The sequence below is a fragment of the Epinephelus lanceolatus genome, chromosome 21, assembly GCF_041903045.1.
Source record: "Epinephelus lanceolatus isolate andai-2023 chromosome 21, ASM4190304v1, whole genome shotgun sequence".
Classification (NCBI taxonomy): Eukaryota; Metazoa; Chordata; class Actinopteri; order Perciformes; family Serranidae; genus Epinephelus; species Epinephelus lanceolatus.
In genome coordinates, this window is record NC_135754.1 from 20,769,268 (window position 1) to 20,782,002 (window position 12,735).

The window sequence follows — 12,735 nt, forward strand, 5'->3', positions numbered from 1 at the left end:
GTTACATATAGCACCTTTAAACAAACGAAAAGGTTTTATAGACATTTTTTTTTTTTTTAATTTTTCAACAGAAGCCATTGAAAAGGTTTTGGTAATATTTCAAACCCTGCCCCAGTTATAAGTAGCATTCCTCGATAAATGTTACAATATATCAATATATATTTATCTGGCCAGATAAGATGCCTGTTGACATAATTAGGACAATGATGACAGAATTAAAATACTTTGTGAAACGAGCCACTTATTGTCCTCAGAGCCACAAAACGACCAAAAGTTGAGGGCAGTAACGCAACATTTTACAGGTGCAGTGTGTAGGATCTAATGCCATCTAGTGGTGAGACTGCAGATTGCAACCAACTGAATACCCCTCAACCCTTCCATGTGGTGGCCTCCAGGTAACATGAAAATGCAAAAGGCCGTCTCTAGAGCCAGTGTTTGGTTTGTCCGTTCTGGGCTACTGTAGAAACATGGCGGGCTCCACTGAAGAGAACCAATTGCCTGTGTATATATGACGGCCTCATTGAGAACATCGAGAACATAGTTATGATTACATTTAATTTATGCCGATAGATCTCCCTAAATCCTACACACTGCACCTTTCAGGCAACATGTAAGGGCAACTTTATCAACACAGTCATCAAAAGCTGCTCCACATTTGCCTCTATTGCACAGCTTCACCGCCTCAAAATGCTGTCCATGTATCATCACCTTTAGGGCAGCGACAGTAGTGTCCAAGAAACTGCCAGAAGCATTGCTGCTCCCTTTACAGAACACGTGAATATTTCGTGTCAGCACGTTGTCGTGTCTTTCTGTGAGCGATGCCCCAAATGTGCCCTTACAGTACTGTGAACGTGGAACAGTAAGAAAAGAACCTAACAAGCCAGCTTGTCAGCCTCCTTCACAATGCCCTCAGACAAATAAAGAGCCCATACCTGAGAAAGAGAAGAATACTGTTTCACCTCGTCAGGCCCCTCGTACTCTCCTACATCTCTCCTTCAGTTTTTACAGGCAGATCTCCCTCCGTTTGCTGTGTGCTTTCATTGTGCGATACCAGAAAGGGGGGATAGTTTATAAACCAAATACATGATACTGTAGCTTGTGGTAGGACACTTGATTAACTCTTAAAAGAACTGTGGTTCCTTAAACTCATTCAATCCAGAGGCCATTTTGCAGCTCTCCTTTTTGTCTCATGGTGTAATATTTGGGAGATAAAAAAACTGGCATTCATACCTCTCATCCTTTGAATGTGACTCAGGGAAGTCTTCCTTTATATTGGTAAGAAAAGGAACACTTGTCAGCTTTTCCTGATCACATACTCAATGACCTCAGTAACAGCAGCTGCCCCTGGTACTCTGGACTCTCTGCAGAGCCACACTACAACCAATAAACCATGAGGAGCCAGTGCTGCCTGCCCCCACATGAACATCACTGCTCTAAAGTGATGCATTCGACAAAGCAAAGGGGCTGAGCATCTGTCACCTAACCCGTTCAATCATGTCCCCCGCTTGCTCAACTAACACAAGGCGGGATATCATCTCGCAGATTTCCACAATATGTCGGGACATCTCGCCTTTCTTTAGGAAAGGAGAATCCTCCAAGTTTAGAAGTGGTCAACCCAAGTGTCTCTCTCTCCGGACTTCATTTGTGAATCTTCCAGTTCCTGAGGAGGTGAAGCTTCCAGGCTTGGGGGGTCAGAAAGGAGGTGGGTAGTTGAACAGGTTGGAGTTGCCCTCCAAAGGATGAAGATGAGGAAGAGGAGGCCTGTAGGAACCTTCCTGCACCCACCCTGCCCTCTGCTACCCACGCCTTCAGCCCTGCAGCTGCAGACAGATACCCTGCGGAGGATCACAGATCATGGCTTTAAAGACAAACTGGAGTATAAAATACACACTCAGTAACACAGGGCTGTACCGAAAATCTGTCCTTACACTCTACAGGAGCCATCCCCAGTATATAATGTATATGTGGGATGCTAGTTTGTCCTGCAGGGGTCACTGTCAGTATAGACAGGAAACATTCATTGAGGGACAGGTGTTGCTGGACGGGCCAAATCAGGTGTATGCTGACAATTTGTACCTCTGAATGGTTTATGGACACAGATTCATTGATATTTGCAAGTATTGCGTTGAAGACTACAGTGGTGATCAATTATGCATCAAAGAAGAAGAAGAATTGAACTCTTTGTTTCACCTGATGAGCAGCGGTCGGTTTGGTCAGGCGAGCGCATCAGTTATTAAGCAGCCTGTCCATGCAGATTCTCAGTGGCTTTAAGTTTAGGCTTAGCCGCTGTACACTCAATGCTTCTATTCTTTCAAGGTTTTTGAAGAAGCTTTGAATGTCATCCTAAAAAAATGTAAAATCCTTGAACAAAATCCTCAATTTGATCTGACCTTTTTATAATTTTGTGACGACTTCGGTAACTTACTCTAACAGCGTTAGAGCCAAATTAGATTTTTGTTACTGTGGTCAAATGAATGTTGTTTTGAGTATTTGGACTGAAGGAAAATATCTTTTTACGCTAGATAAAAATGTTTTAAATATGGAAATTATTACACCTCTCTTTTTTTTTTTAATAAATTTTGACTTTTGGACTTAACAATGCTCTGGAGTTATTGGAAATGTTTGGATAACATGAGTTGAAAACAACTCTGCACAGACACCATTGGAATCTAAATCTGCAAATACCGTAATATAAAACTAGAATATTAGAGAACTTCCGATACCATTTTTTCTTCCAGTACCAATTCCAACACCTGAACTTGCATATCAGCCGATACCGAGAACTGATCTGATACCACTGCATAAAAATGCTAATAAAAAATGATAATATAAACTGTACATTACTGGCCCTGAATGGATGTGGAATGATCACAATCATTGCTGTACAGCATTGGCTCAGGTTAAACCCTTTGTAAGACATGAACAAATACATACAACGAATGAAGGCCCGAAAATTTGCTAATGGCTCACGTTAACTATTTACTGAAATGAATTTCTTCTTCGCCGTGCTGCGCTGCGCAATTTGCTGTGGAGGCCACTGTTTTAAAGAGCGGAGTACGACTTTATCGAGGTGTATAGCCATATTTAGCTTCAAATGAAGCTTTGATGCTTCCAACTCTTCGGTACAACCCTACAGTAACATCACAACGATAAAGAATTGTTGCCACACTGCAATGACGTGTCTGTTAAACACAACGAATGAAATGTTGCTGGAAATGAAGTATTAGATTATGTGGGTCAGGCATATTGTAAATGTGGATCACAGACTCTGGGGTGCATGGTACAAACACAGGAGCATTTGTTAGCTCTCTACACACACTGTGTTCATATTATCTGCTTCTTTATCTTTAGCATTTGTTATAAACATGAATAAATTTAGTACCAGATTCATCTTCACTTTTTCCCAGATGCTCTTGCATCCAACAGAATTTTAGGGTCACTGCTAGACAAGAATATAATCTGGAATTTTGAGTATAATGAAATATTTTGAAGAAAAAGTTGTGATAGTTCAAAAATCAGGCTTAAATAATGACTCTGACTTAAAGGGAAACTAAAGTATTTTTCAACCTGGATTCTATTTTCACGTTTTTGTGTCTAAGTGACTAAAAGACACAACCATTTTTAAAATTAGGTCCAGTATTGAAGGGGCTGCAGCAGTGAAACAGGTTGCAATGTAATCTATATGGGCAATCTTGTCATTTTAAGCCCATGAAAAGTGTCTTTTTGCTCAAAGAGTTTGACAACATTACCAAAAAGATCGTACAGAGATACAAAAGCTTTTTACTGACCTTTCACTGATCCGGTCTGTTTGTTGTCACCAGTGTGTGTAACCAAGTCTCACTCAAGGAAAAGTCTTGTTATGAAACCTTGCCAACTTTTCTCACATTGTCTAACCCAGCTAAATATTCAGCCATGACACTGAAAATCTTTCAGTTAACACTCAGCACAGCCTTCTGGATTCCTGGCACTCCTCTCTCCAACTCTCACTAATACTTCCACTGTTGTTTTTCCTCCAACAAGTCGGCTATGGCAAGATGTCAGAACTTTCCTTGAGCAAGACTTGGTCACAATAACAAACAGACTAGTGAAAGGTAAGGACAAAGTTTCTCTGTAGGGTCCTTTCAGTGATGTTGTCAAACACTTAAAATAACAATCTGAGCCTGTCAGTGGCAAAAACAAGCACTTTTGGTGGATATAAATGAATACAATTGACCGTAGGGATAAGTCACTCAAACACAATAAAATGAGAAAATAGAATCCAGGTTGAAAACTAATAAGGTTAAGAAAAAGACCTAGTGGTCCCCAAAACAGAAAAAAATGACTTTGACTATCATTTTTTTCTACTTGTAAAAAGAGAAGTGAGTTTCATACATCATCAGAACTTCAATAAAAACCTCAAATTCAACTGATCTAGTTTGTGCACTCACATCTCAAACACGTAAAAATCCTACAAAGCTAACTAAAACTTTAAAGCTGAACAGAGTGGCATCTCAAACTGTTCTCGTCCCTCTGTGATGTTAAGTGTTAGAGACAACATACGGTACCTCTGTTGCCTTTCCATGCACAGACAGCAGGCAGAGTGTGAGCCTCACTCCTGGAGCTCTGTCAGAGCCACACAGCATGCAGCTCTATCATCCTTACTCTGCGCGGGACCGTCTACTCCACCGCCAGTCGTCATGCTGCGGCTGCGACTGGTCAGCTTCTTGAGCTCGCTGGCGAAGGAAATTACTTTCTTTTTGTCTTCCCGCACCACCTGGAAGCAGAGACAGATTCGTGTCAGTGAAATACAGACAGAACACATGGAAATGTGCAGTTGGTTTTTCTTCTTCCAAACATATACTTCCTATTTTGCCACTCATTCTGTCTTGACTATTTCAAAAAAGAGACACTAAATTTTATAAGATTATTCAACCTTTATTCAGCATTCTTACATACAGACATCTCAGCACACACAGGCCTCACGTGTAAAAGGATGAATAATAACTTAAATAAATACTGACAGACATACAACATGTAAAAACATTAGAACAATATAAACAGAGTCACGAAAACAAGCAGAGCAACAGAGCACACAAAGCAAAGTTACAAACCAGGGAAGCAGTGACAGGTTAAAAAGCACATCATCATGCAGCATCATACAACAGTGAGCACAACACAACATGGATTAATACAGATGTTAGTGAAACAGTCACAGTTCACATACAGAGTTGAAGCAGCTCAAAGCAGTGATGCAACGCACATAAATATAAAACAAAAACATGGAAGATAAAATCTAAAGAGTCTCTAGCATTGGAAGTCGATCACTACGTTTAGAGCTACCTGCTCTTTGAGTTTGAGAATGAACTTTCCCGCTCCTCGCCAGCGGCTCTGAGCTTGGAAGACACACTCGTGATCCAGCAGCACCCGCTGCAGGGGCTTGGCGGTGGAGGTCTTCTTAGATCCGGAGTCCTTGGTCACTTCCTCCATCAGGACGTAGTCACATGGGTTGGGATTAGATAGGATGCTGCAGGAATACTTGGCCTTTGACAAAGTCTGGATGGACAGAGTGTAGGAGAAACAAGTTAGGCTCCTTTAAGGTTGGTAGACGCAAAGTTTTGGATTTTTAAATTGGGGTTGTGTAAGTAGTAGTCAGTTTATTACATCCAGTAAATGTCTGTCAGCTAGGGCTGCCACGATTAGTCGACTAATCGATGACTAATCGACTATTAAAATAATCGGTGACTATTTTAGTAGTCGACTAATCGGTTTGAGTCATTTTTCATAGAAAAGTGCAGCTTCTTACGTTCAAATATTGGTAGCTTTACACACTCTCCCATGACGATGAACTAAAACCCTTCGGCGTGAGTACGAAACAAGACATTAGATGACATAATTTTGGGGTTTGGGAGAGACAGACTGACATTTTTCAACATTTTAACACATTTTTCGATAAAATGATTAGTCGATTAATCGAAGAAATAATCAGCAGATTAGTCGACAATGAAAATAATCGTTAGTGGCAGCCCTACTGTCAGCACGCCCCCAGTTTGGAGAAGCAGCAGGACTACCAACACCGATGCTAAGCAATGTACTGCTGTGGAAAAGGGAAGCGACAAAGCGTATCTAAGCCACTTAAAAAAGGTCCGACCTACACAATTCAATCTAAGCTCAAGTGTGCGTCATATTGAGAATATTTTCACTGCTTTACCTTTGCATTAGACAACCCATGGGTGATACACTGACTATGGATTAATACCTAACAGAACCCCACTTCAAAAGATCCAACCTCTCCTCATAACTTCAATGAGTGCTTTCTCGACTCTTCTCACCTGCTGTATGATGTCCTGAGCAGTGCTGTAGCGCGGGGCCTTGATCACAGTGTGAGGCTGTTCTGGTGAAACTTCATGGACCTGGACAAAGAACATGTCGTCCTCTGCTGCTCCTCCTCCTCCCCCTCCTCCACCTCCTGCTCCTGCTCCTTCTCTGCCTCCTACAGTCACCTCCTCCTCTCCCTCTGGCACCGAGTTCCTCTCATTTAAGTTCTAGAACAATAAAAACACACAGTCATAGCCAAAATCCCATGCAAGAGAGTGTTTAAAATAAATGTAGCTACTTTATAAGAAGCTGCTGTCCCTGCTGCTGTGGTTTATAAGACAACCACAAGGGGGAGCCATAGTCAACATGATGGGTCAAACAAAAAGTGTTCATTGCTTTTTATATAAGTTTGATACTGATATGAATGTGTTTTAAATCATTCAACAGATAAATTGGAAAAATTCAACTCAGTTAAAACCAATAAACCCAAATAATCCCATTATTTTGCTGATAACATCCACTCTGGGATCACTTTAGGTGTTTCTACCAACTTAATCTCTATATGTTACCTCCTCTCTCGTCTTGAGGCAGATCCTCCCCACGTATCCCTCCTCAGAGTTCCAGCTGGACACCAGTCTGACCACCTCCTCCTCGGGCGCTAGAGGACGGTGCTGAGCACAGCGCTTCATCTCGCTGCGCTCCTTCAGCAGAGGGACCTTCTCCTCGCACAGGAAGTACTCTGACGGGTTTCCTGTGGATGCTACAACCTGTGTAGGTATGTGTGACACAACATGACAAATTAATAATGTCTCTTCACTTTTTTCTATATTTTTCCTTTGTGTTTTACAACTGCTTACACCTCTTAGTAGATTCATACTTCTTATTATGCATTTATGTAATTAATGTCTCATTACATTATTTTATATTTTATCTCATTTTGTTTTTAATTTGCATATGTAATGAGCATTGTGAGAGGGAGCCTGAGACTTTAAATTTTCACTGCAAACCACTGCTTCTTTGTAAATGTTGTGCATATGTTAAATAAAGAACTTGAACTTGAGAGACAAAAACTGTGTGTGTGTGTGTGTGTGTGTGTGTGTGTGTGTGTGTGTGTGTGCGCCTTCTGCTCAGGCTACAGTCACATTATCCAAGCATCATGAATCTTTATTTCTGAAGTACCAACCGTGTCCAGCAGCTGCTTGGCGGTTGTCTGTTCTGTAACACCGAACACGGTGAAGAGCTCAGGACCAGGGGCTCCGTACACCGTCACCTTGTTCTGCAGTGACGCACGTTTCTCCTCTGAACTGAACAGCTGTGTGGAGAGCAGGAGAGGTGCAGGGCAGCAGGTTATTATGGACAGTCTTTAAGGCACAGTGGCGGTACAGTAATAAATGTAACCCCTGTGATCTCAGATTCAAAGGAGATTTCAGGTCTTACCAGTGATGAGGGAATAGCGCCCCCTGTGGGACATTCCTCTGTTCTGCGGGTGAAGATGAACAGACTTGATACCTCCAGAGGTTCATTATGTTGTGTCCTTAACTGGACATGTCTGTAACCTGAAACACACAACAAGAAAATATGTTTTGACTACACGATAACACCGAATGATCTGATTAAAAAAAGAAACGGACAGATGCTGGCCTCAGATATGTTCGTTTTGTATTATCTATCAAAGCCTTGTGAACATTTTCTGCTGTCTTTCTGAATTAAATGAAACTAAGCGCACAGGTTTACACATGTACTACAGAATGTTGTTGATTAAGATGTTGTTTTCAAAATGTGAAACACCATTGTGACATATGATCATATCCTCACAACAGAGGAAGAAAAACAAGACAAGAACAGAAAAGAAAAATAAAACAGCAGCTTCAATCAATACACACACAAAAAAAACAAAAACAAAATAAACAATCAAACAAAGAATCTACCCTTAAGACTATCAAAAATAATAAAGGATAAGAATACTAAATACATAAAATTTATGTGCCCTCCATCCCCTGCTCTTCTCACTCAACCCCAAATCATTACGACAATCATCCACTTTTACATTGAAGTTCATATAATCCAACTCATTTCTGAAGACACATACAGTAATACACGATAAATGTTGAATTAACTTTGCCGAATATCGTATAGCTGGAAGGGGGTAAACATATCATTAACAAAACAATACCTAAATACTGGTATTTAAAATAATAATTAAGAAAGGAATAGATAAAGTGCCCCCCATGTTTGGTTGTTGACTTTAACAATCTGTAACTATAACAATCTATTGGCGGTCTGGATGTCTGGTTAAATTGTTGTTGTTTTTTAATATTAAGCTGAGGTGCAAGATCTTAATGTTATGTCATTTCCCCCCTACTTTTTGTGTAGCTCTCCCATTTAGTCCACAGTATACGTCCCATTCCTGGATTTCCTCTAATTTTATATTTCAACTGCTCCATTTCTTTTACTTCTTCCATTAGTTCCCTCCATTTCTCTACACTGGGACTGAGTTTCTGAAGCCAATTTTTTGTTATGAGTTTGAGAGCTTTACTTTTTTTTTTTTTTTGCAATATTTTTTTTTCTTTTGAAGTTTTTGAATCCTATTTTCACTGCAGACGTAAATGATTTATATAGGCATTAATATTTACAGGTGCTTTGATCTACAGATCATCTTGGCTGCTTCTGAGTCTGAGCTGCAGATTCCAATTTCCTTTTTTAGTAAGAGTTATAATCAACAGCACACACAAACATTTTTTGTAACTTTTCTTCAATGAAAATTCATAAAACATTGACCATTAAATATCTTTTACATTTTCTATATATCTGCAGCAGGTTACAGGGCCTTCTCTCACACAAACAAACCTCAAGATAAGAAAGTGCCCCAGGTTAGTGAACAGATATGTACAAATGAAATCCAACAGAAAATAAATTGCAGTGCAGCCCACTCTATTGGACATGTTTTCCTTTTAAAAAAGAAAACAGCTGCAACAGACGATTTACATATCAGACAAGAATCAGAGAAATATTATTCTGCACTGTGAATTTAGGCCTCTTATAGACAGTCAACTCCTTATCATCTATCTATCTAAAAAAACAATTTTTGAATCAGTATCTATTTACAAGAGGTTTAGAGTACAGAGTGTATTAACTCCCACTGCTCCAGCAAGTAGCAGTCTGCCTCACACCATGTGCACGGCAAAGGAGACAGGGAGAGATCCGGCGCTGCCAACAACCAGTCACTGCAATAACTCTGAGCAACATGCATGGGAATAAATAACTTTTATCTTGATGGTCTTAATAAGACACTAAATTTGTCACTCGTTGCTTTTTATAACTTCAGTCACAAAAGCCAGTTAAAGACAGACCTGTTTAGGCAGGCGTTTATATGTACCAGAGCTAAGCTTTTACAGATTTTGTGCACTGTTGTTTTTTTCTTGTGTTGTTCCTTTCCAGCATACATGCTGTGTCTCAGACTCTTACCTGGCTTGAGGGCCTTCAGAGGCAGAGTCCTCTGAGCAGTAGTCTGGGAGCTGTTGTTCTCCACCACAGCAAAGCGTAAGAAACACATCTCTTCAAAGTGCACGGTGAACTGGAAGTGCTCGCTCCACATGGGGTTGAGGGTGTTGCGGTGGATGGGTTTGGTGCGGAAGTGGCAGCTGTCAATGGGCATGCCAAGAACATCCACCTCAATGCAGGGGCTGCCAGCGCTGTTACCGGGACAAACGTTCTGCCCGGAGACGATCTGAGAGGAAGAAGAAGAAGACATAAGAGGTGCAATAATTACTGAGTGATGGTATTAACACCATGTTTGAACAACATTTCTTTTTTAATACTTTCCCCTGATACTAAATCAGACTTGTTTTCAATTCACTTGATGCAAAGCCAAGCAGGACAGAGAACACAAACAGCCTGAAGTCACTCTGACCTGCCAACAGACTCTATTTCATCTAAAGACACACACACACAGGTTTTATGAGTGTGAGATCATCCCTGTTGTTTATACTGCTGCTTTTTACCAGAGCAGTGTTCATGATGCCTCAGAGAGCATCACAGCGGATAATCTGAACCTCAGAGACGATCATGACTGTCAGAGCATAAACCGTTTAATTAAAGGCAGCAACATCATCAGCATTTCAACATTATGAACAGGTGTGCGTTGTGTGTGTGTCCCTCCACACATTAACTCTCGCTGTTACACACCTAAAGGCACAAATAACCACCTTATATCAACAGAGTGTTCACTGCTGCTTATAATGCTGCTATTTATGCTACCAATAACTGTGTGATGACATGACTTCTGAGGCATTTAAACGTCTCAGCTCACGCTTTTATTGTTCATTTCCACTAACAATAAGTAATGAGTGACACACATGATGAAATGCACATGCAGAACAATAGTCCACACTTTATTTCAGACAAAGTGTGGACATGCTACAATGCAGAGCTTTTATGAGGTTCTGTTCTCATTCACTGTTATAGGGAAATAACTGGGTGGCCTCCATGACTGTCAAATAGTAAAAGCACATACAGAGCATTTCAAAATAAAACTGTCCAAACACACTTTAATGGACTTAATATAAGTATTTAGGAGTGTGTGTTTGAGTGTCCAGTTATAATGTCTGTGCAGTTGCTGCAGGTTCACCAGTGACAGACAGAAAACAGAAGCTGCACCATGCAAATCAGGGTACAAATTAATCTCAAATATTCAGGACACTATTTTAAAAAAATGTGCATTTAGTTTTTATCAAAAATGAGATGTGAGCCTTTTTTTTAAAAGGGGGACTGTTACATATAAATGAATGTACTTTACATTCAAGTTAAGTTTACACAGTGCTGATGAAGCCTATAGCTACCAGGGAAAGGTGTTTGTATTTTGCAGTATAGCGACTTCCAACATTCCTGCACTACTGCACCAGAAGTGATGCGTTTTAAGTCGACCTAAAAGGTTCAAACAGGGCAGGAAGAGGGGAGAGACTATAGTAACGTGCAGCAGCTATAGTGGTGATACAAGAAGTAAACCAGGGACTATATTCACAGAGCTACCTAGTGCTAAGAGTTGCTCCTTGTGACAAAATTCTAAGAAACTTCTTAGAACTGTGACATTTTCTTATAATTTCCCCTTAAAGTTAAGACTAGGTCCTTGTGTCTTAGCCCTTAAAAGAGCTCCTAAGGTGAAAAACTGTCAAGAGAAGAGAGGAGGACTTTTAAGAGGTTTAAGAGTTTCTTAATCAGATGAGAAACTGGTGGAGAGATCAAGAGGTCAGAGAAATCTTCTCCAAACACTAGACGACAGTGAGTAAATGAAATGCTACAGATCAGGGATAATTTGTGTGGTTGATGTCATTAGGGATACACACACATATTTTCCACATAACGCTATAATGCCAAAAATAAAAATGATTACAACACTAAGATATTTGAAAAACTGGAACAGTGCAGCAGTGATGACTTGAGGCTGTCTCAGCCTTCCATCAGCAGAGTGATCACACTAACAATGACAACCCTTTCACAGTCAGCAGTTCATCTCATTTCCACTGGGTGTCCACACCTTGTAGGCTCATACAGGGTCGTGTCTGTGACAACCAATCACATTTGGTAAAAGAAAGCATCACACCTAGGAACAGGGTCGACCACACCTCCTCACTAAGGTAAAAGTTTCTGCCCCTTCCTTGCTCAGAGTCGCTCTGAGAACTTTCCTTAATCACTCCTAAGCTAGGACTCCTCATTAAATTTTTTAGGCTGAGTTAGGAGCTCTCTGAGAGTTTTCTCAGAATGTTTGTGAATACGACTCCAGGACAGCACTCAAATTTGACTTTGTAATGTTGCCACACAGATGTTTCTGGCAAGACACCCTTCTTTAGCGTGTATTCTAGCTTTGTCACAAACAATATACACAGGTAGGATTAATTATAGATGACTGCAACGAGCTTAACAAGCTATGCAGTGTTCACATTATAAGCGACACAACAAAAGGCTACAAGTCATTTTTAATGGAAGCCTGTGGCGTTAAGCTACAAATTGACGCCTGACATTTGTCGCTGCTGAAGGGCGTGATGCGCTACAATTGAAAGCTGAGCTGGCCTCAACTTTTTTTGGGTGCACTAATGAAGCAGTGAAGTGCAACCAATCATATGTTTTGTTTCTAGCTGTGGTACCATGTTCTTTAGCTTTGTTAGCTGACGCTGTGCATATTCTCTGCATTGAAACTTGGTATTCAGAGAAAGAAAAAAAAGAAGACTTGGAGAGAGCGCTCCTGGAAGCGGGGAATATGTGGCAAGCTCACTTGCAGGCATATGTTATAAGCACATGTCAACAGTGTTTGTGTTACGCTCACTGCCAGAGGCGGGAGAATAATTTTCCGTGCTCCAAAGCAAAAAGTATTTGCAAATAAAACACTTTGCAAACGTAAACAGCAATGTTATGATTCAACATTCTTAACTGAGAAAATTAACACGC

At 40.5% G+C, this 12,735-nt stretch overlaps 1 protein-coding gene across 4 annotated transcripts in view; it reads right to left on the reverse strand.

The window, feature by feature from the left end:
* Positions 1-1,697: 1,697 nt before the first annotated feature.
* plce1 (phospholipase C, epsilon 1) overlaps positions 1,698-12,735 on the reverse strand; it is a 130,242-nt gene continuing 119,204 nt past the window's right edge. For all 4 annotated transcript variants that reach the window (XM_033611224.2, XM_078163121.1, XM_078163120.1 and 1 more), the window contains 8 exons: positions 9,760-10,021; positions 7,732-7,850; positions 7,478-7,606; positions 6,864-7,061; positions 6,309-6,521; positions 5,320-5,532; positions 4,545-4,753; positions 1,698-1,835 (listed from right to left, as the gene is read on the reverse strand). In XM_033611224.2, the coding sequence (XP_033467115.2) occupies positions 4,589-4,753; positions 5,320-5,532; positions 6,309-6,521; positions 6,864-7,061; positions 7,478-7,606; positions 7,732-7,850; positions 9,760-10,021 (1,299 nt within the window). In that variant the 3' untranslated portion in view covers positions 1,698-1,835; positions 4,545-4,588. The remainder of the gene's footprint in view (positions 1,836-4,544; positions 4,754-5,319; positions 5,533-6,308; positions 6,522-6,863; positions 7,062-7,477; positions 7,607-7,731; positions 7,851-9,759; positions 10,022-12,735) is intronic.